General features: G+C 33.6%; 1 protein-coding gene across 4 annotated transcripts; it reads left to right on the forward strand.

Moving 5' to 3' along the window:
- The first annotated feature begins 9,592 nt into the window (after positions 1 to 9,592).
- On the forward strand, positions 9,593 to 27,103 carry LOC137807001 (uncharacterized). Of its 4 annotated transcripts, none has more exons than XM_068607411.1 (24): positions 9,593 to 10,158; positions 12,648 to 12,728; positions 14,526 to 14,625; positions 14,749 to 14,833; positions 14,934 to 14,983; positions 15,209 to 15,288; positions 15,537 to 15,596; positions 15,991 to 16,090; positions 16,181 to 16,258; positions 16,412 to 16,479; positions 16,597 to 16,665; positions 16,747 to 16,824; positions 16,908 to 17,003; positions 18,576 to 18,646; positions 19,160 to 19,237; positions 19,344 to 19,437; positions 21,441 to 21,539; positions 24,164 to 24,381; positions 24,463 to 24,577; positions 25,168 to 25,299; positions 25,374 to 25,481; positions 25,550 to 25,659; positions 25,749 to 25,850; positions 25,932 to 27,103. In XM_068607411.1, exons 1-24 carry the CDS (start codon positions 10,114 to 10,116, stop codon positions 26,458 to 26,460), a joined length of 2,646 nt encoding a protein of 881 aa, XP_068463512.1. In that variant the 5' UTR covers positions 9,593 to 10,113; the 3' UTR covers positions 26,461 to 27,103. The 4 variants fall into 4 exon arrangements, 2 of the variants coding, with proteins under 2 accessions (XP_068463512.1, XP_068463513.1); XM_068607412.1 differs by having other exon boundaries at positions 25,749 to 25,844; XR_011080456.1 differs by having other exon boundaries at positions 9,840 to 10,158; positions 19,349 to 19,437.
- The last annotated feature ends 676 nt before the right edge of the window (positions 27,104 to 27,779 follow it).

The following is a 27,779-nucleotide window of genomic DNA, read 5'->3' on the forward strand; positions in this document are numbered from 1 at the left end:
TGGTAGACTCTAGGGCTACCAGACACATCTGTGCAAGCATAAATGTGCTTACCTCTTACGCAAGTGTGTGGATGAAGAAGAACAAGTTTATCTTGGTGACTCTAAGACAACTCATGTCCTAGGAAAAGGAAAGGTTCTTCTGAAGCTCACATCTGGTAAAACTCTGACTTTGAGTGATGTGCTACATGTGCCATCAAGTAAAGTTAATTTGATCTTTGTAGCATTATTAAACAACGTTGGGGTTAAAGTGTCATTTGAATCTGACAAGATTTTTATGACAAAAAATAATGTTTTGTGGGGAAGGGATATCGTGATCAAGGTCTTTTTGTATTAAACATTTATGAAGTTATTAATGAATCTGAATCCTCTGCTTATATTGTTGCTTCGTATGATATATAGTGAATTATTCATATCTTATGAAATTGCAACAACTAGGATTAATCAACATGTATGACAAACAAAATAGTAAATGTGATATATGTGTAGAATCGAAAAAATAACGAAGAAAACATGTCATTCTATAGAACGTCAAATTGAACATCTTGATTTAATTCATACTGATCTTGCATATTTAAAACAAACCATGTCTAAAGGTGGTAAAAAGTATTTTGTAACATTTATAGATTATTTTTCTAGATACACCAAAGTATATTTAATTAAACATAAAGATGAAGCTTTTGACATGTTCTTAACTTATAAAGCGGAAGTAGAAAATCAATTGAATAAGAAAATTAAAAGAATTATATCATATAGAGGTGTTGACTATGTTTTATTTAATGATTATTGTGTTAAATAAGGTATTATTCATGAAGTAACCTGATTGTATTCACCTGAATCTAATGGAGTAGATGAAAGGAAAAATATGTCTCTTAAAGAAATGATGAATGACATCCTTATTAGTTCTAATGCTTCTGATAATCTATGGGGTGAATCTCTGCTTTCAGTGTATTTTTTGCAAAATAGGATATCACATAAGAAAAGTGATAAAACACCTTATGAGTTGTGGAAAGGATATCAACCTGATCTGAAATACCTAAGAGTATGAGGGTGTTTAGCTAAAGTAATGTTACCTGATCCTAAGAAAAGGAAAATAAGCTCTAAAACATCTAATTGTATGTTCTTAGGAAATGCGGAACATATTGTTGCCCATAGGTTTCTAGTTCTTAATATTGATACAATTGAACGTAACACTATAGTAGAGACGAAAAATGTTGAGTTCTTTGAACATAGCTTTCCTCTAAAGAGTAGTGGTACATCTGAACAACCTATAGGCAGTGTTAGTGATACCATGAGTGAGAATGTTAGGAGAAGTAAAAGACAGAGAAAGGAAACCTCATTTGGTTTTTACACTTATCTAGTTGAAAATGATCCAATAAATTTTTTAAAAGCCACTGGTACTCCTGATGCTAAACATTAGGATAAGGCCATTAGGACTAAGCTTGATTTAATTAAGAAAAATAACAAGTGGACCTTAGTAGATCTGCCTAAAAGAGCAAAACTCATTGGTTGTAAATGGATCTTTAAGAAGAAGTATCATCCTGATGGATCCATATAGAAATATAAGGCAAGATTAGTTGCTAAAGGTTTTACTAAAAAACATAACATAGATTACTTTGATACTTTTGCCCCTCTTACTAGGATTTCTTCTATTCATGTGTTGCTAGTCTTAGGATCTATCCATAAGTTAGTAATTCACCAAATGAATGTTAAAACAACCTTTTTGAAAGGTGAATTAGAAGAGGAAATTTATATGACTCAACCTGAAGGATGTGTAGTTCCAGGTCAAAAGGAAAAAGTATGCAAACTTTTAAAATCTCAGTATGGTTTGAAACAAACACCAAAACAATGACATAAAAAACTTAACAATGTTTTAATTTGTGAAGGTTTTTCTATCAATGATGTTGATAAATATGTGTTCTAGATATGAAAATGGTGAATGTGTCATTATATGTTTGTATGTAAATGACATGCTAATTTTTGGTACATGTAATGATATTGTTTTTAAAACAAAATTATTTCTAGGATCTAAGTTTGAGATGAAAGGCATGGGTGAAACAAGTATGATTCTAGGAGTTAAAATTATAAGGAAGGGAGATAGTATATATCCTAAGAAAAATACACAGAGAAACTTCTTAAGAAGTTTGGTTACTATGCCTTTAAGTCAGTGAGCACCCCTTATGATGCTATTTCTAAATTAAAGAAGAAGAGAGGAAAATCTATTCCCCAAACTCAGTATGCCCAAATAATTGGGAGCTTATTGCATTTAATGAGCTTTCTAGACCAGATATTGCTTATGCAATAGGTAGATTGAGTAGGTACACTCAATGTCCTAGTCAGGATCATTGGGATGCGCTTGTGAGATTCATGAAATACTTGAGAGGTACAATGAATTATGCCATTGAATATAGTGGATTTCTCATTGTGCTATAAGAGTATAGTGATGCTAACTAGATCTCTAATTCAGATGAGACAAAATCCAATAGTGGTTATATATTTACACTTGGGGGTGGTGCAATTACATGGAGATCAACCATACAAACTATTATTGCAATATCAACAATGGAATTTGAGTTTGTTGCTCTCGAGATAGCTGGTAGTGAAGCTGAGTGGTTGAAAAACTTCTTAGCTAGCATTCCATTAAGAATGAAACCAACCTCATCTGTATCAATGCATTGTGATTGCCAATCGGCAATAGCTATAGATAAAAATAAAACTTACAATGAAAAGAACAAACATATATAGTTGAGATATAATTTAGTGAAGCAACTACTAAAGAGTGGAACAATTTCTATTGACTATGTCAAATCAAAATGGAATTTGGCAGATCCTTTGACAAAACTCCTAGGGAGAAAACTAATTATAGAAACATCAAGAGGAATGAGACATAAGCCACTTGCAAACAAACAAGTGATGGAAACCCAATTTTTGTGATTGGAGATCCCATGAATAAGGTTCATATGGGTACAAGTCACTTGTTAGTTCTACTAGCACTAATATTGATTTAAGATCAACTTTGTCCATTCCTGTGTTGTGTATGAAAGTGCTAGATACTGCATTATCGAAAGGATAAGCTTTGTGGTTAAAATTTTGAGATAAAAGAGTTTTAATGATTTACAAAGTTTTAATGATTTTCATATCCCTTATGGGTGGTGTATGATTTGCAACATACACTTGATGAAATCACTTATAAGAGTGTAAAGTGGGACTACTTGCATAAGATCTTGGCAAGATCTCTATAGCACTCATGAATATCGGGCACGCGCACGGCCTAATAAGCGCAACACAAGGATAACAACAAGTAATGTGGGGGTGTATTGTGATTGATAAACCTCTTACACATAGTAAGTGTCTTGGTTCATATAGCTTGCTATACCAACTACACTATGTGTTAAGTTCGTCAATCTAAGACTGGTTCATATAGCTTGCTATACCAGCTCTGATGCATTACATCTTAAATGAACCCAAAATCTTATTTTTCTTTCTTTATCTCTATGTTTGATCTTTTTCAATATGTGGGAGATTGTTGTAAAACAAAATCTACAATATCGCAAAAGAAAAAGAACGCGGTTTTGATTCAAGAACCTTAATGCGGTTTTGATTCACAAATCTGATTCTTAGGGTTCAGTTTCATTATTGTGCAATATTTGGAAATCCTCGTGCAAGCGTTCCGTTTCTTTTCTACACTCACGATCTATGCAAGGGCATGTTCTTCGTGCGCAAGACTCGGACTTTCAAAGACTTCGTTTGTCTCGGGAGGTTGGGCAGCTGGAACATGGAGTAGTGTCGCCAATGAATGAAACGTGGGTTGTGGCAGTTTTTGGGGCTGTTACATTTTCCCACTATATAGACAAGGGTTTCCCTCATCCAGAAACACATCTTCATTGCCTCTTCTGCATATCACACTCACCGTGCATCTTTTTCTTCCTCTCACATTTTCACCTTCCTCTCTTTCTCTCTCTTCATTAATTCTTTTATTTTATTATAAATATATGTTTAGGTTTATTGGGTTCTTAGTCTTTTAAGAGTAACTTACTAGTTCTGATCTTTTGATTCTAAAAAAATTTCGGAAAGTTGTTGTTGTATTCTGGGGGACTTGCACAATACACCGCAAATAAGTCCTTACGGACAGTGATTACTCACACCTCGGGAAATCAATTTTGTTCACGTTTTAAAGTCTTATTTACTACATTAAGAAGATAACAAAATAAAAATAGGAAGATAGAACTTTGATTCAAACATTTCCAAGTCTCTCAAATTTTGGATGTGAATGGGATGCAGAAATCAAAGCTGCAAATGCCACTAATGCTTCGATTGTATGCTTCTTTTATGTGACAAAAGCGTCCTCATCCTCTCCTCCCTTATTTTCTTTACATATTTGGACTTTTAAATCATAATGGTCTCATTCACTCATTGTGATTAATTAAACTAGACTCATTCATACATGGACAAGGCGTGCATTATAGATCCTATTGTAGTCACTCTCATTGGACACTTGCTTAAATACAATCTGTTAGAAAAGATGGCTTTAAACTAGAGGGGGGGTGAATTGTTTAAAGGGGTTTTCGCAAACTTTTCAAAGCTAGAATGAACTTATTTCAGAAACCAATTGATTCAGCAATTTAGTTAGCCAAAACAGCAAGCAAAACAATGATATCAGGAAAAGCAATCGGTTGTTTCTTCGAAACAATTGGTTGTTTATACCAGCAAACAACAAACAAACTGAAATTAAAGAGTTAGGGATAGAAAGATTGTACACATATGTTTATACTGGTTCACTCCAACTAGAGTTACATCCAGTCTTCTCAGAAACCCTGAGGATATCCACTAAGCAATCACCACTTGATCACTTACACCACAACCAAGAGAATGACCTTGAACACCTCAAGAAACACACTCTCCTTGGCCAACACTAAGATTGCTGATCTTGAACACCTCAAGAACACACAACCAATCTCAGCAACACAAACAAACGAATTGTTCAGCAGTTTACAAAGATTACACTTGTTACAGATGGAAATCTGAAATCAATACAAGTAGAATCCCTATTCAGCACCTTGATCAATCTCTCAACTCTTTAGCAATCTCAGAATACTTTGAAAAACTCTTTTGTGAAAACTTTGTTTCAAGATTCTTAATATATCAAAACTGTTTTTCAGAATATATCTAAGAATATAGTTTGTTATCAAATCTTTAACAAACTCTTAATTGCATTAAAATAGATTGGTCAAAGCATTTAATGACTGGAGCGTATTCAGTTAAAGCATTTAAAGCTCAGTCAAAGAAAACAATTTTTCTGTTATGGTTTTAAAACAAACAATCGATTGTTTCCTCGAATCAATCGGTTGTTTTGTTACTTAACAAAATACACCATTCAAAAACAGTTTTCAAACTTTCTCAAAACATCTAAGTGTAAACAATCGGTTGTTTCGACAAAACAATCGGTTGTTTCAACTTAGTTTGAAAAACATTTTGCTTTGTTAAAATTGAGATGTTAATTGCTTTGAGATTTAATCTAAGTGTTGATTACAACATTGAACTACCCCAGAACAAGACTAAAGCCAGCACAGCAGCAACAAGGAAAGCAGAGGCTTCATCATCCTTCAAAGGATTTGGATTCTTCAAAACATTGAACACCACATGGTTCAACATAATCAACACATGTTGGTGAAAGGATGTGAGAAATCTAGGCCAAATTAGCAACATACAAGCATGTTAAGAGACTACCCTACACAATTTCGATTATTTGAAATAGTGCTTCTGAGTACTGCCAAGTAGTTACTACTATAATTCTATAATTTGTGTGCCACTATGTCCAATAAAGAAAAAGGCATTTAGAGTTGAGTTTGAATGGACGTACCATAGTAGCCAACCAACCTTAGCCTCATTAGAGAAAAAAAAAAGGTTAGGTGACTTCAAACAAAATAGAAAAGTAATATCTCAAATAAAAAAAAAAGTAATGACCATATTTGACCCCATTGTTGAGGATGCCTACAATATGGTGGGATTCTATCCATTTAGACCCTTTTGATAAACCAGTGATGTCTCAACTTCCTTAACTCCTACCCAAACTGCTTATTCTCAAACCTCAAATCTAAAACTACTATCAAATCAGCCTTAAAAACAGTCAAAATTCGCTTCGAATTTGCTGGTTTTTAACGTTTACTTATTTGGGAAAACAAACGAAACAAGTAACAATAATTAGACACCCGAATGCATTTGAACTAAACTTTACACTACTCTCCACACGAAATACTATTCTAATTGTGATGTGAGTTGATTTTAGGATGACATATTTTATGGCTTGCACTTTGTTTATGCGTTTTTTATTTAAGCATAATATGGTGAGAAACCCATAGAAGATTGTCACTGCACATGAACTTAACCAAGTGGTTAAATAAGTGTGAATGTTCTCTTCTAGAGGGCAAGACAAAACACAATTATATGGTGTTGATGATGATGAGGTGAAAAATTAAACAACATATAATGGAAGGAAATAAGATGGAAATTGAATAGGAAAAGAAGAACACAAGAACATAAAGAGGAATGAAAATGGCGTTAGGAAAGAAAGGAAAAGATGAAGAGTTAGAGAAAGCTTATGGATGATGATGGTGGTCACGCCACTTAAAGTGGTGGGAGACTCCAAGATGAGTGGTGAAGAGCCATCACTTGAGGTGCACTACTCTCAAGATAAGACCCAAGAACAATTTAGGATACAAAACTCACTGATCACTCAAGCAGAGTTTCTCTTCTATTCAAAATTCAATGTGTCATTACATGAGGCAAAACACCCTATTTATAAGAGACGGGTGCCTTGGTGGGCAGGACAAGAGGAGAGAGGGGAAGGGAGAGGAAAGGGGCGACCTAAGGTTTGACTATAGGTTAATGTCACCCATTAGGCCTAGTTTATAAAAACTAAGTTAAAAACCATACTCCTAGGTGCATTGTCATGAAATGTGGGCTTTGGCACAAGCCCAAAATATACTGAGTGCACCATATTCTAGTTTATTCTTCTATCTAAACCCCCAAAGTGAGCCCAATTTATTTACATAAATTTGTTTTGTGAAAAGACTATAAGGAAGAACATTTGATATTCTGGTTTATGTATGGTTCTTCTTCTACTGGGGCTTTCTTGAGATGACTGACCTAATTGTGAAGTGTTTGTTGTGTCCTTAGTCATTTGCTTGTCGAGATGGTGTGTATCAAATTGTCTTACAAAGTAATGTGTATTGATCAATAGCAAACAATAATGATCATATCATATATCAATAAAATTTATCAATATCTGTAACCCTTGAGTAAACATTAAAAAATGTAAGGGGATAAACATGCAATGGATTCACACATTTCACCTTAAACCTTCTACATCCTTTATATCCACAATCATAAATCCTTTCAATCCAATGCAAAAGCTTTGTTTTTTCAAATAGTCCCACTCCCACCACAACCATTCCATGGTTGTGTACTCCCTCGTTCTCCGCTCCCTCTCCAATTTCGGCTTCTTTAACGCTGGCTTCTTCTCTGACATTCCATCCATCCTCCACTCCATGACGCAAGATGGCGTCGTTCTCGATCCCCACTCCCTCAACCTCCTCCTTCATATACAACAACTAATAAATTAAAAATATTTATAGTACATGTATAATATGGTTTCTTCAAACTTAAGGTAACACTCTTAATATTAAAAAGATACTTGTTATGTAATAATAAAATTAAGAGTAATTTGTTTAAAACTTTTTTTACAAATAAGATTAGTTATGACATAACTTTATCCATTATCTTTCTTTATATTAGCGAAAATACAAGCGTTGTTGTATTGACATTTTTTTATTTTATTATGTATATATAGTTATGTTTAATATTAAAAGTTAAATAAAAGAGGTTATATGTATCTATTATATATTTAATAAGATTTATTAAAACTAAATCCATGAATTAAATATATAGAAATGAGAAAAAAAAAATGTAATAACTTTATTGCCGCTGTTAATGATGTTACATTTGATCAAATACAAATATGTGATTTCATCTTCGCAGTAACCATCTCTTTTCTTTCCATAAAACAGTCAATGAGAATAAATAAATAAACACTCTTGTTTCCATCTTCATATTTGTGTTCCTTCTTTGAGTCTTCTTTATCTTCTGGATTAATGACTTCTACACATTGGTATCCAAAAAGTCTGAGAACTAAACAAAAACATGTAAATAAGTTTAATAAAGCATTTATCTCTTTTTAGTTTTAAAGACTTCAAAAAAATTATCTTTGAAGACAAAAAAGAAGTAGTGAATGGTTAATGTTAATAAAACAATCATTTTAGTGCCTCTTGTTAAAAAAAACATTTGAGTCTTTAATAAAAAAAAGATTTAGGGGGAAAATAATGAAGAAATAAACAACAAATGCTATGTGAATACTTGAAACTGAAACGCAAAAAACAAAACGTGGGTAGGTTTACATTTGTGGTGACTTGTGAAAAATAAATTGAAAAATGAGAGTGAATACCAAAAAAAGAAAATGATAGAAATGTCCAAGATAATAATAAAATGACAAAAACCTCTTATTATATATTTTTAAAATAATAAAATAAAACATTAATATAAAGATAAAATGAAAAAGTAGACATGTACACCAAAAGAATGGTTAAAAAGAAAAAGGAAATCCTTTTTATATATAGATATAAATAGAATATTTTACAAATTTATAATTATTTAAGTTATATTAAAAGAAACATACATACGTTAAAATTCTTTCATAACCATAAAAGTGGACATTGATTTTATCTCTCTCACACAAACATATATATATATACCAAACTTGTCATTATACACTATAATATTACAGTCAAAAGTTATTTGAAAAACAATATTACTGTCAAAAGTTATTTGAAAAACAATATTACAGTCAAGTTTATTTGAAAAAACAATATTACAGTCAAAAGTTATTTGAAGTAAGTAGGTAGTTGATTATTTATGATTAAAATTATTAATATATTTTTAATTAATTATTTTTTCAATAATATAAATTATCTTTTAGTTAAAAAAACCCTACTATCTAACATTTGTGATGCCAAATAAATATTAGATAATTCTAAATTTAACCTATAAAAATATTAGTCTAAAGTATTGTTGTGAACTAAGTTATTCACTTATTTGGTTGTTAGTTTCTTAAACCCTACCTTAATCCATCCTCATAGTTCATTGCTCATATAATTTTCTAAAAAAAAAATACTACTTTGTTAACATGGTTCTAACTCATGATAGAAGAATATATGATTCTTCTTATATTTAATTGATATAGTTTTAAGGATAACTAGATTTGATCACTCTTAACATATATGATAAATAATCTTAATTAATAATTTATATACATAAAAAATATTAAAAATATTTTAAAAAGTATAAATAATATATATATATATATATATATATTAACTTATAATTAAGTGAAAAAGTCATAATATGTATTTTTTAATTGAAGAAATAGAAACAAATCAGTTATATTTTAAATGATTTATTATTTATTTTAGTTTTCATTTTTTCACGCAGTCCTATTTTTTTCGCAAAGGTAAAGGAGCAGTGACGTGAAAGTTGAAAACACAGGAACCATAGTAGCGTGACCGTGTAAACGGTCTGCGTTCGCTCGGTTAATCGTTTTTTTTTATAGTTTTTCCAAAATTCCAAACAGTCCTAATAGCTATGCCATGTGATTAAATTGCGAAAGAAAGAAGCGCGCAATCGCACGGATCGCACTGAAGTCAATGGTCCAGTAGTAATTTTTGCGAAACCTAAAAGGGCATTAACGTGATTCCACGCTATTAATTCAATACGTTAAGAGTTTTGCACTTCTCTATTTGCTTAATCGAAGGTCGGGGACAGTCTTGCACAGAGAAAAATATTTAAGGGGAGAGAGAGAAGAGAGAGAGAGAGAGAGAGGAGGGAGAGGAGAAAGTTCACGCACGCTGCTATGTTGATGGCGGTTAGGGTTTCCTGCTGATCCCGCGAAACTTACTTCTTTTGCTGTAATAGTTTTCCTTCTCATTCTCCTTCTCCTCAAAAACCCTAATTCGAAGCCCCCAAGATTGAGTGTGCCCGTTCTTGCATCAATTTCGAGGAGCTGCGATGGGAGCGCCGGAGAAATCACAGGCTAACACTAATTCGATGCAGGCAAGCTTCTCTATTGTAATTTGAAACCTTATGTTTTCCCTAGAATATAGTCTCTGCAGTTTTTTCGCTTTTTCGATGTTGTTTGGACTTCGCGTTTCGATTTAATTTGTTCGGTCCTGTCGTGCTTCCTCCTTTGCGTGGTTTCTTAAACAACTTATTTCGGAAGTTTCTATGTTGTATGCAATCCGTTTTTTTTTGTAGTGACGGATCCTTATGCTTTTGTGTGGTTTGTATTGTAGCAAGTTCATCACATAAGGTATTGACTTTGAATCGTCTAGGACTGGTTACCAATTGAAACATGGTTCGGTCCTTTTTGGTATTGGAGAATTGGGATTGTTCGGTGCCAATTAAAGTATCCAAGCAAGTAGGCTAGATATACACTTCTTGTTATATCAATATCGGGTTATAATTTATTGGAAACTGTCCCCTGGAATTAGGATGTTAGAAATTGAAATGAAGGGTAAGAATATAGTTTTTGCTTTCAGACCTTGTCTTGGAGGTTATCACGGTTGGGCCATGCTCTTTTGAGCTGTAGTTATTAGACAAGGATCCAGCAGTGTTGGAATGTTTGATTTGAGATACTTGAATATGCGCTGACTTATTTGAGCCTGAAATGAATTTTTTATAGATCCCAGAGTTTTGGCTGCAATTTGGTTGGATAGTATTTTCCGTTTGAATTTTTATAGGAGGGGTTAGAATTTGGGCAGTTGTTGTATTGTCACTGCGCAGTGGGCTAGTTATGGTTTTGTGCTCCAATTTATGGTCTTCTTATGATTTGTCGCTGTTAGCTTGGTTGGTGGTCACTAAATGTACAAAGCATTTTTTTTTCCAGCGAGTTACTTGCACTCATTTCCCTTTTTACTTTTTTCAACCTTTTGATTGTTAATACCCTGTATTCAGCTTGCGGTGTTGTGTTTGGTACCACCTTCTTTTCGGAGTTGAAATTATACGCAGTTCACTGTATCAATCTTTGACGTGAATTGTAATACCTTAAGCACATCAAGAGAAGCCAATCGGAAAGACTAGTTCATTAGGTGGAGTCTCATGGCTTAATTATTAGTTTGGTACATTGAGCTTCCTATCCTACTCAATATGAGACTCATAACAGGATACTTGATAGTGTGTTCTTAATATTGTTGATTGTTTCCCTAGTGATTAATGGGATCCTACTTACCTCTAAAAATATACTCATATATCCGTTTTTTATTGTTTCTGTGGAATTTTAATTGGATTTTTATGTAGTTGTTTGTCTTTTGGCTCGTTTTCCTTAAGCTACTTGTTCTGCTCATGAGTAGTGGTCAGTTGTTTAGTTTACCTTTTTTAAGAATTTATCAATCAATTTCATTAATAATCAAAATTCAATTGTTGTAAACTAATAAAACTGATTTTATATTGCAAAACACTCTCATTACAAGTGAGGAAAGAAGATCCTATCTGGTATTAGTATTCTCATATTAGGTATGTTCAAACTCTGATTATATTAGAATTTAAGTAAGTATTAACAAAATCCAGAATACGACATTCAGTATCCTTTGAGTCCTGCATTGAGTAGAACGGGAAGCTTGATGTAATAAACTATTAATTAAATATATTAAAATATTGGTACCCAGTAGTATTATATTTATCTTTTCAGTGCTTGAATGTTGGTTTTATTGCAAAACACTCCCTTAGTACAACTGAGGAAAGTAGTTCAAATGGTGTTCGTGTTCTCATGTGAGGCATGTTCAAACTTTTTTTTACATTTCAGTAACATTTTTTCTCGTGCCAATTTACTCAAACAGTTAGGACTATTTGAAAATAACAAAATTGTCTCCTTTGATATTTACAGCTTAACTTGAAAAGATACCTGAGTACTTTTTTGAGAGAATTTATTGCAAATGGTGTTTGTTGATAAATTAGGAAGCCCAAACATTATCCACTTGGTCTTCAGAACTGAAGACAGGAAATGAATAGTTTTGGACTGAGGATGCATAATAATGATAATATTGATTTTCAGTGCTTCATGCTTATTAACTACTATCAACTTGGAAGAAAGATTATTTCATAATACTGTATAATTTCAGTTTATATTTCCTTTCTTCTTTGCTCGTTCCAATTTTGGAAGTGTGGGCATTCTTGTTTTATTTGGCTCATACAAAACATTTTCCTTTTTGGCCTTTTTTCATCTGCTAGTTGCTTCACATTCTTTATAGCAAAGCATTTACATTGTTTTTTTAATCAATTCATTATAATTTAAATTTCACAGATTCAATAACATGAATAATATTTTCACGAGACAGCAGTTGTCTGCTTAAGATGTATGCATGTAGTTTATTGGTTTTGTTTGTACTTATATTGTAATATTGTAATACAATTTGTGTATTTTGAATTTCTGACATGCAATATGCTCTTATCAACCTTTGCTTCTGTATTGCTTTGCTATAGTATGTGGTTATGAAGGAAGTATGATAATTTCTTTTTACTTAATCTATCTCCTAATTGGATTTCAGCGTGTCAAGGTATATCGACTGAATGATGAAGGGAAATGGGATGACCAGGGTACTGGTCATGTCACTGTTGATTATCTAGAGGTTTGTAAGTCTTGTTTGATTCTTTGAAGCTTTAATTTGTGATATGACAGCTTGGTTAATGGCATCAGTTAATCCGAGTAGCTTGCTACACCTAGTGGTAAAAAAGCTTTTGATCATAAGATCCTAAGATCCTACAAATTCATGATCTATTGATCTTATACACACACATACATATGTTTGATTAATAAGAAAACACAGACTTCAAGTCATTGGAAAATACTTGCATAAACTTAAGTTCATAATCTATAAGGTTATAACTCGAAGCTAGTAACTCAAAGTATGACGTTTTTGAAACTCAAGAACACAAATTAAAGTCTATAAATAAATATATATATATATATATATATATTATCATATCTAAAATGTTGTTATAGTAAAAAAAGTGACCTTCCATTTGATATTCGTTTGGTCCATCATCCTAATTCTCCAATTAGCAGCATCACTGATGTTCTTTGCACCTTTGTCTTGAACTGTGTTGTTATCTTCAATTTGGAGCATCCCCATCCAAGTTGTCCACATCGAAACTTTGTTGTCTCCATCATCATTTTCCACAATTGAGTCATTGTTGGATGTAACATCATCTAGATTTTGCTTGCTCAAGATCATTCCCTTTCCTAACTTGCCTTTTTTGACCATTATTGATTTAGCATAGTTAATACAACACCATTCACTGATTCTTGCTTTGATCAGTTTCTCTTTTGGTGTGGACCTAAACAAAAGCAAATGGAATTAAGATTTAAGATGAAAAAGATTAGAGTAGTAGGTAATTTTAAAAAGACTAACAGAGGATTGTAATGTTCACTGTTTTCAAAATGTTAACATATTGAAACTCAGTTATGTTCACACCAAGAGGAATTGCAAGTATACATGTCAAGCTTAATTTCCAATTAACTTTTTGAAAATACGAATGTTCATCTCCATAAGACTCCCATGGTCCCACCAATTTGTTGGAATCTTTTAAACTATCATTCTTGATAAAGGACCACCAAACTGAGTTGGTCCTTCTAAATGTCAAGTTGGATATCAAACCTTATGTTGTTTTCAGGATCAACCCCATCCTTGTCAGACAATGTATTCATATAGTCACACCTAGATTATAGTGTTGTTGAGGGTTAATAAAATAGTCTGCAACATGTGAAGGATTTTGAATGGAAGAAAGTTGGGTGCACCATGATCACATGGGTGGACTGTTAGTCTTAAATGGAGATTAGACTATAAAATAGTTTATGTCAAAAGCCTTTGCACCTTCAATTATATGTGAACTATCTTCTTAAACCTCAATTATGCTATAATCCTGTCTGTGAAGCGGGCTAAACCATAATAGCTAATGAATGGACTGATTACATAATCCAGCATGTCAATTTCACCAATTTCAGATGCTGCATGCAAGACAGCTCACATAAGACACTGAAGATTGTTGAATTGCATAACCCCTTGATCTGGTGCATGATTTAAACTACCATGGAGCCTTTTATCTGTCATTGAATCAGGAAGTTAAAAAATTATCTCTTTTTAAATACACATTATTTTGAAGAATTGGTGAAAGTATTAATTTTATTGGTGAACTCTGCTTTCTTGTAATATCTGAGGACCAGTTCATCTTCAGATTTCCCCACGATAAAATATTTGTGATGTAGAGTAATATGGTTTGGGTATTAACAAAATATGTTCTCATTAGATATTACTGCATGTAAATGCATATAATTTATACCTGTTTTTTTTTTCCTTTTCTCTTTTATTAGACAAACTTTGAGATTCCTTGCATTGAAAATAATTGAAGTATAAATCTTAATGCAGCGATCAGAAGAGCTGGGCTTATTTGTTTATGATGAAGATGATAATGAGACCATACTTTTGCATCGGATCAGTTCTGATGATATTTATAGGAAACAAGAAGGTAGTTGGTAGCTTTTATGCTTCCTCCCTCTCTTTCTCAATAAGGGGAAATTGTCATTCATATTTATCTTGAAAATAAGGGGTTGTTGTGTTATCAGTTTGATGGATGCTTTTTGTTCTTCAGATACAATCATCTCATGGAGAGATCCAGAATATGCTACAGAACTGGCACTTAGTTTTCAAGAGCCTAGTGGTTGCTCTTACATATGGTTTAAAACTTAACTTATGATTGTCTATTAAGTTGCGTTTTTCTGGGTTTTGTTTCTGCTGCTATATATTGAGCTTAATTAACATACATGTTTTGTTTAGGGACCATATTTGCAACGTGCAGAGGAATATGCATTTTAATACATTAAATAGTAAGTAATGCAAATTTAATCTCATTACTAGCTAGCTCTCTGTAGGATGTGCTTCTGTTTTGTGTCAATATTTGAGAGTTCAAAAGATCACCTACGCAAATTATTTCCCACGAGCTAGTTTTAGCTTCTGCAACAAAGGAATGTAATATATACTGCTGATTGGGTTGTTTATGTACTTGTTTATGGGTTTATTGACTAAGTTTGATTATTTATGCTGGATATCAGGTGAGCCATTTCACAGTGTCAATAGTGAACCAAGGGAGTTGCCTGCTGTTGAGCTGTCAACACTTCCTTTGATTTTAAAGGTTTGGACATGATGTTAATCTTACTGTGTTTTTCTTAAAAAGTGGGTCTTTAAACCTAACATAATATAACAAAACCAGCTTGTAAGGAGAGGTTTGCACCCATTTGTATATTATAAATTGGTTATATTTATAGTGAATGTGGGATCTCCAACATTTTTTGTTTATATCTTTCTAGAATAGTAACTATACACGCATGCATACCATTATAACTTAATATATTTTCATTGTTTGTTTCTTTTGGTTTGCAGACTGTGGTTGACACTGGCTTTGCAGATCAATTGCGGCTTACAGAACTAATATTAAGTGATGTAAGCTAACATAAAATTCTGGTAATTGTGCATGTTTTGTCTTCATTGGGTACACTGGTGACCTTCAATTTGCATAATTTGGTGATCTCTCCTCTCATTCATTTAAGTCTCAATCTTTGATTGCAAACCTGTGCTTTTCGTACAATGATTTATAGATTTTTTTATTGATGTTTTGGTTAGAGAGTTTACTGTAATGGTGCATATGACAGACCCAGGACAGTCTTTATCCCAGTTCCTATATATAATCAGACTCACTCTAATTTTAACATCATAGTTGTTCATATAATGCATGTCATAGTTGTGCTATCATATCATGCTGTCACATTGAGCTGCACCCCCTACTCTTCTAGTATATATGTGTGTGCATTCTTTTTAATTGGTGTTTATATTGCAGCAAGAGTTTTTTCAGAAGCTGATGGAAGTATTCAGAATGTGCGAAGACTTGGAAAATATTGATGGCCTTCACATGATTTTCAAAATAGTCAAAGGGATTGGTCAGTATTCAATTTTACACCATTTTTATTTGGATCCTGATTTTGTCAATTATGTTTCATTAATTCTAGTGATATGTTTCTGCATTGCAGTTTTGCTAAATAGTCCAGCAATTTTTGAGAGAATTTTTAGTGATGACTTTATAGTGGACATTATTGGTGCCCTCGAGTGTAAGTGTTTAATCTTTATTTCATGTCTATTCTCTGTTGTTTTGCTTTAATATTTTATAATAATTTGTTGGTAGAATTTAGGGCTAATAGAGGTTTAAATTTGATGTAAGTGATTTAGACAATTTCTGAACCACTTGTTTTAGCAATATGCAGATGATCCAGAGCTTCCCCGTGTTCAACATCATCGGAAATTCTTAAAGGAGCATGTTGTTTTTAAGGAGGTATGACATGCTATTTCTTTTTTATTTTTTGGAGAGCTGCAAGTTAGGTGGATCTTTACTCTGTAGATGTCATAGGAATTTTGTTCCTAATAATATGTTGCCTGTTTTCTCTTGTAGGCTATACCTATAAAAGATCCTGTTGTGCTGTCAAAGATACATCAGACATATAGAGTTGGTTTTTTGAAGGTTTGGGTTTTCATTATTATGCTTTCATGGCTGATTGCTTTCCTCTTCAATATGATTTTTACCTTCCCTTCTCACTTTCAGGATGTTGTTCTGGCGAGATTATTGGATGAGGGTATTGGTGCAAATCTTAACTCCATAATACATTCAAACAATGCCTATGTAAGATTTGGTTGTAAAAGAATGGAGACATATCATTAGTTTTGTGAATGTTGTCTTTATGTTTTTTGCGCTGTTTTTTTTAGGTTGTCTCTTCATTGAAGGATGACAGTACATTTATCCAGGAGTTGTTTGCTAGGTTAAAATCAGGCACCACAACTCAAGAATCCAAGAAGAATTTGGTAAGCCTTGTTGAAGATATTGTTTTATCTGCTTTTCCTTTTTTATACTCATAAGAAAGCTGTTCCTCCTTGTGGGCCTGATCTCTTACTACTATGATATGAGTGATTGAGGGGGATTGATTTTTCATAACATTCCCTTCCACTTGCATTTTGTACTGTAGACATAGATCACCATCCCTTGAGTTTGGGTTCTTTCCCTTTCCATCCCTATTATGACCCCTCATCTAATAAACAAACTTATATACAGCAGTGCTACTGTACAATTCCATCATGATGTTATATCATATTTGAATTTGTTCCTGCTTGATGATGTATCTTATTACACATTTTCAGTCATATGGTCTTATCTGGTTAAATTTTACATTTTCACTTGTAAAAGAAATAGAATCCCTGTAAATGGTCTATTTCTGTTTCATTTACTCCCCCTAATCAGCTTATATGGTTAAAAACTTTGGAAAATATAGTTTGTCTTGAGTCATGTTTTCTATAGTTAATCAATGTAAGTACTACTGGTGTGGAACACCTTGTGCTTCACTTTCAGATTTCCTTGAACAATGCATGTCCTTTGTTGCTGGCTACTGTCTACTCTAGTAAAGGTTTTCCTATTCTACAGTCTTCAGCTTGATCACAAAACCAAGTATACGAACCTGTTAAGTTCAAACAATTGAAGAATGTGTTGCTATAAAGTGAAACCATGTAATCTAAAGTGTTTTTAGTTGCAGTGGTTGTAACCAATGCTACTAAACCCGACTAAGCTTGGCCTGCTGAACTGGTTTGACTATGAAACAGTTCAATGACCGGTTCCGTTTAGATACTGGACCGGGTGTGCTAATGAATCGACAGTGATGTCATCAATCCATACATAAACTGAATTGAACTGGTGCAAATTGTCTGAGCCCACTGGATATTCTTGGGTTCCAATCCTTCTGCATATTGTAGTCATAATGGTCAGATATAACTTATAAGTGCAAGCATGTGCATGTGAACCAGATTTAACTAGTGCAAACTACCCCTGACAAAAGGGTTTGTCATGGTGCAAGGCCTTTTGCAGTCATGTTGTTTTCGTTGTTGCTTGCTACAGTCACAGTAAAACATAAGTGCAAGTATGTTTGTAATTGCATTATGCTGTAGGTTGGTTGTCAAGCATGTACGAGTGCAAATACTTGTAGGTTCTTGTGTCTTACATGTAAGTACAACAAGCAGCAACAACAAGGGCTTATCTCCCTTGGAAATTTTGATTAAATTGATCAAATGATGCCATTCAGCACAAATGAAACGAAAATAGTGAAGTGCTTTGTTTATTCTTCACATTCCTTTTCTTCCAAAATAGGCATGTAAATCAATATGCAGCATAGTAACTTCGTAGATGACCTTGCTATCTGAATAGGGTCAATGGTTTACTTTCTTTAAAATGAATCATGTCTATGTAGTGATTATCATATATATTGAGGTTATATGCTATCTTGTATGGCTATATTTCTATAGTTGGGCAAATACTGCCTTGTTTGATGCTCATAATTTCCCATAGATTCTTATTCTAAATAATGTTCTCCTCTTATGTGGTGTGAACAGGTTTATTTCTTGCATGAATTTTGTAGTTTGAGCAAGAGCTTGCAGATGGTCCAGCAGCTTCGGCTTTTTAGGTATGTTACATTTGAATGGTTTCATGAGATAGCTGGTTTTTCTACTTGTCTCTTAAAGAATGAATTTGGTTTAGCATATTAAATGAACATATGCTGCTATCTTTCCTTCCATTTGTTTTAGAGTTATTCAGTAGCTTTTAGTGGAAAACATTTTTCCTTAGTCTTCTATGAAGTATGTGACGGTGAGCCTAATTATGGTTTTTTTGACTAAGCCCTAGTAGAAAACCTGAATAACAATTTGCACACTCGGCATGGTATTTTTGTAGTCTATTCATTAGCAAGCTTTTACATGCCATATCACAACTTATCTAGCAAACTTTTGATACACTGTGATAAGTCATGTCTGTAGTAGCTTTTAAATGAAACTATTGTAGGTAATTTTTTACTACACTTTTCTGACTCGTAATACTTGTAACTGACTCATGCTGATTACATTTGTATTGCCATTTATTTATTCTAGATCCGGGCACTTATTTAATCCCATTTTTGATTTCAAATTCTGAATGTATGCAGGGATCTAATGAATGAAGGCATCTTTGACGTTGTCACCGATGTCTTACAAAGTCAAGACAAGAAGCTTGTGCTAACTGGGTATTGCTCACTTGTCATTTTGATTTGTGTAAAATTCACTTGATTATTATATTTTGTACATTCCATATGATTGCTTTCTAATATGAAATCACTGTGATGGTTGCAGCACAGATATCCTCATTCTTTTCTTGAATCAAGATCCTAATCTCTTGCGATCCTATTTTGTTCGACAGGAAGGATTTGCTCTTCTAGGACTTTTGGTATGTTTTGTATGCAACTGAGTTCACATATTTCTTCTGTGACATTCATATACATAGATTTATCAGAGATAAAAAAGCTTATAGGTGAACCTATATATAGTGTTCTCTATTGCTAAACTGCAATTCTAAAACCAGAAGTCAGTGGTTTAGTGGAGTGTTTTGTTTGTTTCTCCTATTAGTGCTGCCAACTGTTGTAGGACAAATATGTGTATTCTATGATGGTAAAACTGATGTAAGACATCAAAGAATGAATACAAGGTGTGTTATATAGTCTTACTAAAGGTTCAAAACCAAAGGAAAGAAAGTAATGACTAATCAGAGGGCTGTTTTGGTAGCATTAACTTTCAACAGTTACTGTAGAAAGGAATCTGAAGTTTTCAAGCTTTGAAACCTATAGTGAAGTTTGATTGTGTTTTTTTTTTGGTTTTTCTAAACTGTTTTGCAAAATAATTTTACAATTTTTTTGAAAAAGAAAAAAAATCTGTTTGACAGTTTGAGGTTGCAGATGTGTTTTTTTTTTTTCAATTTAAAGACATTTTTCTGATTTCTATTTTTTCAATAGTACAAAACTTACGTACAGTATCTGCGATACCATAAGTGCTGTTCTCCAATCAAATTTGGAGTTTTACTTTGATAACTTAAAGTTTATTAAATGTATCACATATTACTGAGGTGAAACTCTAAATATGATTGGAAAACAATATCTATGTTACCTATGGTACTATACTAAGTTTTTTCGTTTTTTAAAATAGTTGATAAAAGTATTATGTCAAACTTTTTTTTAGTTGCAAAACCTAAAAACTGTTTTTGCTGACGGCTATTAAAGAAGCCCTAAATATCCTTGAAATTGGTATTGTTTAAAGATTAAAGGACATCTTACAATTTTAAAATCATCCGAGTAGGATAGTTCAGTTCAGTGGAATTGGTTTCTGAATCCTGCGTTTGGAAGCAACTCAAGATTTGAAAATTCAGTTCTTCCTAGAATCGGTAAATGAACTTTTTGAAATTTGAATATTGTTTCATTTCTGACTTGGGGAAATTCTGGCTCTGACTGACAACCACATTGATAAGGATTAGAAGAGGCCTTCTTTCCATTGATCTAATCCTTGGTTCATTATTCTTCTATTAAACTTTCTACTTATTCTTTAACTCTGCCGCATCTATGGGTTGCAGATTGTTCTGTTTTCCTGTGAGATATAAAGCCCCAATCAGATGTTCCAATTCCAGATATACATAAGTGGCTGGAAATCCATAATAAGTAGGATACCTGTTAAGTGATTCATTGCAGTGATGTTTCTTTGAGTTTAGTTCAAACCAATTTGGGGGAGATAATATATAGTTCCTTGGTTTTAAATTTAGTGTGGAAAAATGCAGTTGCCGACGTACATACTCTCGCGTGCACAAACTAATGAAACTGTAATGCTTCTGCGTTTTTGATTGCATTTCTGGGAATATGAAAAATTCTGAAATTTAATACATATTTGTTTAAATAAGTTATCAAAACGATTCTGAAGTTTGTTGTAACTTTAATTAGTTATGCTTTAGATTATGTTTGTGTCTTCATGACCTTTTCTTGTTAAAAAATAAAAATTAATAACATGTATTGAATTTTGAGTAGTCTGTTTTTATCTGAGCATTTACATATTTTTATTACAAACTACTTGTGTTGTATCCACTACCTTTAGATAAAGCAGCCACACCATGTCCTTACTCTGGAACTAATTAAAATCTAATTATTGGGAGGCATAATATTGAAGAGAAAAGAGTTGTAACGAACTGACCGTGTAACAACTAATCACAATGGTTGTAACAGGCAACTAACTAACTAAATCAGTTACAGCAATGTTATGGATACCCTTTATTTGATACAATGGACTCGCCCACCATATGTGATTTATGGATACTATCCACTTAGTTTCTATATTTACTAGTTGATTTGTTATATATCTAGTTATGGTTTATTGGGAAGGCTAGCCCATTTCATATTTATTACTTTTACACAGGTTAAAGGAATGCTAACAGATTTTGAAGAGAACATGCACTGCCAGTTTCTTGAAATTCTTCGCAATTTATTGGACTCATGCACATTGTCTGGATCTCAGGTTCATGATTTCTGCTATTTTCTGGAGCCTATCAATTCTTACCTTGCTGCTTGGAACTTCTTGTTGTATGATCCATATTTTTCTTGACTGATATATTTATGTCTGTGTTCCTTTGTAGTTGTTAATTTTTAGTGCCTCATCTTTGATAAAAAATTTATTAAAACTCAATTCTTTGACTTAAATTTTACATTTATATACTTTTTTATGGTGGTATTTTATTGTGATGAATTTCTTTGCTTGCTATAGTTATACTTCAATAAAAATTAATAACATGTATGAGGGGGGAGGGTGCATTTTAGACCTTACTGGTGGTGGTAGCTTTTCATTTGGAGTATGTGTTTGCCTTTTCTTTTCTAGATTTCAATGTTGTGTTCTAACTGATAGTATATTTAATCATTGGAGAATCTAGTCAGTTAAAATTAAAAGTCAGGCTGAAGTATTTTAATGGGAACCAAGTCTTTTTTCTTTCCTTGTTGACGAACCGTGATCGTGTGAACAGAGTGTGATTATTGACCTGACGAGCTTCTCTTTCGAGTTGTCTAAAAAAAGTGAAAAAAGGGAAGTTACAAGTTAAAATGTATAATAACAAATTTCATTTGGAGTTGTATATTATTAGAAAAATTTGAATAGTAACAGTCATGTTGACAGTTTCAGGGAGAAAGTGAAGAGCAGCTAGACTTTATTAAATATGTTAAGAATTGATATTTGAGAGAGAAAACTAAGCAAAAATTTTATGGAGTTGTAATTTTTTCTTGACAAAAGGAGAGAACATTTGAGTGGATCCATGTCAATTAGACACTTGACTGGAGTACATAAGTGATGAAACCCAAGATGTAAACACATTTGACCTATTTTCGTAATTCTCACTCCCTCTCTCAAGCTGGAGGAGACAAGAATTATGTGTGTACAAGCAATTTGAGGTCCTCTTAATGACTTGGTGAATACATTTGTCAATTGTTCATTTGATTTTACAAAGCTAGTTGTAATATTATTTTCTATTAAGATCTTCTACCTAATAAATTCACAATTTATTGAAATATATTTGGTGATCATGGGATATTGAATGAGGCAATATGATAGGCAAGCCGATTATGATCAATGAAACATACCAAACCTCAATTCCTTAAGCAACCATTTGAGTTCACATGTAGCAGTTTAAGCACTGCAGTGAGGCCATTAAAGGGAAGCCGAGAAGGGTGAGAATTGGCATGTATAACTTTCTCAAGTTCTGGAACTGCCTCATCTGAAGGGTGCAGTAATTGGGATGACGGGAAAATATCACAATTCTGGACTGGGTACATAAGGATTTTCACTTAACAGAAATATTTCAACTTTGGCATTTGTGGGCAAAAAATAGATGGAGGTGGTTGCAATTTTGGTGTGTAAAGCCCCATTTAACATACTAACAATTGATGGAAAATTCCATCTGTTGCATCAATGTGAAAGAGAAACAATTAAGATGAGTGATTTGGGAGATACTGAAGCCCTAAATGAAGATGGTGAGGTTGTCTTACAAACAATGGGAGATATCTATTGTGATGGATTGGTTGTTGATACAGGTACAAAAACCTCTTTCGAGATGATAATGGTTTTTCTCTTGGCTGCGTTTGCAGTGAGCTTGGGAGGTTGCTCTATACACGTGCAGCAGAGTTGTGAATTTTTCATGGTTTAGAATTGGCTTGGTGTAGAGGCTTTTGTAAGATTGTGATTTATTCGGATTCTCAGATTGCCGAGGTTGTTAGCTAACAGATTTTGTCACTTGTACCCTTGTTACACCTTGGTTAAAGTTACCCTGTTAATCAATTTAAGGTGGTCACGGGATTTGCCATCATGTTTTATGTGAGGTTTATTAGGTTGCAGATGCCTTGGCTATGTTTAATTGGGTCTTGAATTTCCAAAACTTAATTGCTGATGTGCCTCCCGATTTTTTCTCTAATTCCTTCAAGGCATTCTAGATGTTTCTTGTCTTGAATAAATTATTCAGTAACAATAAATGAGTATGGAGAGTTTATTGATATCGAGGTGGATAAACATACCGGGGAAGAATTAGTTTCATACTTTCAGCCTTACGGACAAGGCAGATTTTCAGCAGGAGGTGACTGGGAATTTAAATTTAAGGGCATCTATGATAGTTATTGGCAGTAGGAACAGACAGATAGTTATATACTAAAACATGTAATACTAACTGTTTTAAGGGGTTATTAGAATATGATGACTGTCATGTTGATAGTTTATGGAGAAAGTTAGGAGCAGTTACATTTTATTTAATTTATAGTAGGGAGGTGGATGTGTTATCTTTTAATTTGGACAGTGAAGTCATCTAAGAATCTTTTTGACTATGTGAAAGCAAATGCTGCTGTACTTCGTGATATAGAAATAGTATTTTTCAATTTATCAGCTGGTGTTATATCAAATTTTCTTGCTTTGCATTTTGAAGTCAACATACTAAGTTTTGTTTGTGCAGGGATAAATTTTGAATGTTGAATTATATTTTATATTATATCTGCTGAATTGTTGGAAAAACTTGTCGGTTAAAGTTTCATGTAAGATGAAGTCTATTTCTATGTCTGTATGATGGGTAATACTAGAACTTGTTTTATTGACATTTTAGTTTTCTCTGACAGAGGGACACTATTATTGACATATTCTTTGAGAGGCATTTGGGGCAATTGATTGAGGTTATAACAGCATCTTGTCCTTCAGAAAATACTGCTGATGAAAGTGACAAATCAGTAGGTCCTGGGCGAAGTGCTCATCGTCAGGATGGGACAAAGCCGGAGATACTATCAAACATATGTGAATTACTATGCTTTTGTGTCCTACATCATCCTTACAGAATAAAGTACTTTCTTGTTGCTCTTCAGTATTAGTTGATTTTGTACTGTTAAGCATGAAAGTTATGTTTATGGTTTGCTGTTTTCAGGTGTAACTTTCTTCTCAATAATGTGTTTGAAAAAATATTGCTATTGACCCGGAGAGCAGAAAGATACTTAGTTGTTGGTGCTGTCCGATTTGTTCGAACTATTCTCTCGCGCCATGTAAGTTTAAATTACCATGACTTGAAGAATTAATCTGATTATGTTACTGTTCAAAGGGGGGGGGGGGGTGTTGTTCCCATATGTAGACCAATGCCTGTTATTACATTCTTATGATAGAGCTAAGTTAAAAGTTTCAAATCTGTCCAAATAAAAGGTGATTGAGAAATAAATCTGGACACAAGTGCAAGAAAATAAAGGACAACTTTTACTGTTTCATTATGAATTGTGGAGATAATGCCAACTGGTGCACGAAGGCAAGAAATTTACTTGTTTTTGTGGTAGATATCACAGTTTTGTCAACTGCCTTGATGGCCTGGTTTGGCAATTTAGGGGGTTCTGTCTTTTGTATTGTCACCATGACATCTGCAATGGCAGCTGTATATCATGAAACTGACTTGCTGTAAAAGCCTGGAAAGAGTTTAATGTTTTTCTCATTTAAATATACTTCATCATAATTGTAAAAATCACGTGATTTGTGAATTGTATTGAATGGTTCCTTATTTTCAAGGTTAATGTTTTTCCTTAAAAAAACAGTTCATTTCTCTGCTTTACTTTTATATCATCTAACAATTTGGTGTGTTAAACTGCAGGAAGAGCAATTGATAAATTATGTTATTAGGAATAATGTTCTCAAACCAATCATTGATGCCTTTGTTTCTAACGGCAATCGCTACAATCTGCTCCATTCTGCTGTTCTGGAGCTTTTTGAGTTTATTAGGAAGGTGTGAATCTTTAATAAGTGTTGTGGATCTTAAGTGCCTCAAGAAATGTTGAGCTGATACGTTGCATTGTACAGGAGAATCTGAAAGTATTGCTGAAATACATAGTTGATTGTTTTTGGGATCAGCTGGTGAAATTTGAGTATTTGGCGTCCATTCACTCGCTGAAAGTAAAATATGAGCAGGTAAACCTTTTTCTTTGAGCATGACATGTGGGTGAAACACAGGCTTGATTTTATGTGCTTGCTTGCAGTGTTTGGATAATGGTGGGACAAAAGATGTCGTTACTGTTGTGGACCTTCGTAGACGAAATGATGAGCGTGCTCTGGAGAGAGAAGAAGAACGATACTTTAACGAGGACAGGTACATTATCTTCTTTCTTGATAATTCTAGGAGATTTTCAGTTGCTTATATAACTAGCATGGGGTCTTGCTTTTCGATTATTTGATCAGTGATGAGGAGGATATTGCTTCCGCATCTGTTCCCCGGAATCAGAAGGGTCACCAGCAACCTAATCTATCCAATGGAGTTGCTTCAAGCTATTCACAGTTAAGGTAGATTTCTGTTTCTTAGTATTATGTTTAATTTTCTGTAGTCCATATGCCATAAAATTGTTTGTTCATCTTGATTTTCAGTCCAAGGTCATTGGTTGACTATGAAGATGATGAGGACGATGAAGATTACAAACCACCACCAAGGAAGCAGCCTGAAACTTCGGAGGATGATGATGGGGTATTGGAGTCTCTCAGGCTGAAGAGGAAGTTACCTTCAAAAGATAAGGAACCTGAACTTGTGAAGAAACAGAAGTTATCAAAGAATTCTAAATCTAAAGATAGTGTCTTTGCTGCCTTGTGTTCAACATTGAGCCAAGCTGCTCTACCAAGTAAGAAAACATCAATCAGCATTCAGACAAGTTCTCGAACAGTTGAGGGGAGGATGGGCTCAAGTGAAAATAATCAGGGAGATGTACAAAGTATTTCTAGAAGCAGTTCCGATAATAGCGACATTGCAGGAGAAGAGAATCACATAGAGACAGAGGCTGAAGACTCTAGAAGCTTTTCCGATTGCTTGCATGCAAAATCAGATAATATACAATTGGGTGGAGAGGAACGACCATTGGTTGCCCCAAAGTCCTCACCAGAGATGGCTGTAAATGGATCGTAAGCTTTCACTCATGCATGAAGGCAGATTATTTGTTTCATTTGACGTCTAGATTTGCTGGTGGGTAAGTGGTTCTGACTACATACATAGAGCTTTGAGACGAAGGAAATTTACCTACAAGGGGGTAAATTCTGCTTATGCGTTGCATCGAGGACGTGGGAATACTGTACAGTGCCACTATGAGGCGGGGAGATATTAATACAGCAACGTGGGTGGATATGCTCCAATTCAAAAGTTTGCTATTTTGGGCCTTTGACCTTAGTAGTTGTTTTTGTATGACATTCCTGAGAAATAATTTTCTTAATTTTCCCGTCCCCCAAATTTACCTCTTCCAGCTCATTTATTTTCAAAGTTTCTGTCAGAGTATCCAAGGTGCAAATGAGGGGTAATCATGTTAAATTGTATCCCTTCTCAGTGTTTGAACTTCATTATTGAGGGCACCAATATCTTGTCCTACACAGGTCTTCCATGTGTCTTTTTTCCTCCTTTATTTCGGTGGTGGGAAGACGTGCAGTGAGTATCCAAGGCCCTTTTTTCACTAATGTAGGGAATCGTCAACCGTTGTAAATCTATTAACCGTTGAGTATTGCAAAGAACTCTTATGCAGTTTTTCTACATCGTAACTGGATTTTACGTTGCTTGATTATTGGTGTTTGTTGATGCTGCGAACCTTGCGTTGATCTTGTATTTTCTTTTCTGTATTTCGTATTATGCCGCCTTTAGTGCTGAAACTGCAATTTTGGAATAGCCCAGTCTTTATTCTTTAATACTAATGTCTTTTTACATTTGGATTGGTTCTGATTACATGATAGATCATGGTGGACTGGGTTTGCGATTCGTAGTAAATCAGTAGTGCAACCAAAGCTATGAAGCTCAATTCATGATTTGCTTTTCTAGAAATGTAAAGTGGTCGATTTGGGGTGTTCTCATTCTTTATGATGAAGGCCAATAAAATTTGCTCGAGATGTGTCTAACCAATGTTATCTGTAAGCTACATTTTCTTTGTTTCTCGGTAAACAGTGTATTGGAATGTGAGTTAGTGTATTATAAGGGCATCAAACCTCAGTTCAATTTAATGGAACAAAGTCCAAACATGCGTAATACGTGAAAAATAGTAATGTCTTTTTGTTACTGACAAAGTAACTTATTAATCTGTTCACCAAGCACTCCCTGCCCACAAGATACAAACTGTTCTAGTCCTGCATTTGTGTGCGATACTATCTATAAAAAGTGTTGATCCTTTCGTTTAGGTGATATACCCAAAGATAGAAAAGTGCACATGATTTAGTGGAAGGATATAGACCTGCACTTTATAGGTTGTT

Source organism: Phaseolus vulgaris, chromosome 3, assembly GCF_000499845.2.
Source record: "Phaseolus vulgaris cultivar G19833 chromosome 3, P. vulgaris v2.0, whole genome shotgun sequence".
Lineage (NCBI taxonomy): Eukaryota > Viridiplantae > Streptophyta > Magnoliopsida > Fabales > Fabaceae > Phaseolus > Phaseolus vulgaris.

What these genes read in the sequence shown, in the direction of transcription:
- LOC137807001 (XM_068607411.1), top strand. Translation starts at nt 10,114, where the DNA reads ATGGGAGCGCCGGAGAAATCACAGGCTAACACTAATTCGATGCAG. An exon ending in GAACTATTCTCTCGCGCCAT is followed by an intron (nt 24,578 to 25,167) that starts GTAAGTTTAAAT and finishes GTTAAACTGCAG; the next exon opens with GAAGAGCAATTGATAAATTA. An exon ending in TGAAAGTAAAATATGAGCAG is followed by an intron (nt 25,482 to 25,549) that starts GTAAACCTTTTT and finishes GCTTGCTTGCAG; the next exon opens with TGTTTGGATAATGGTGGGAC.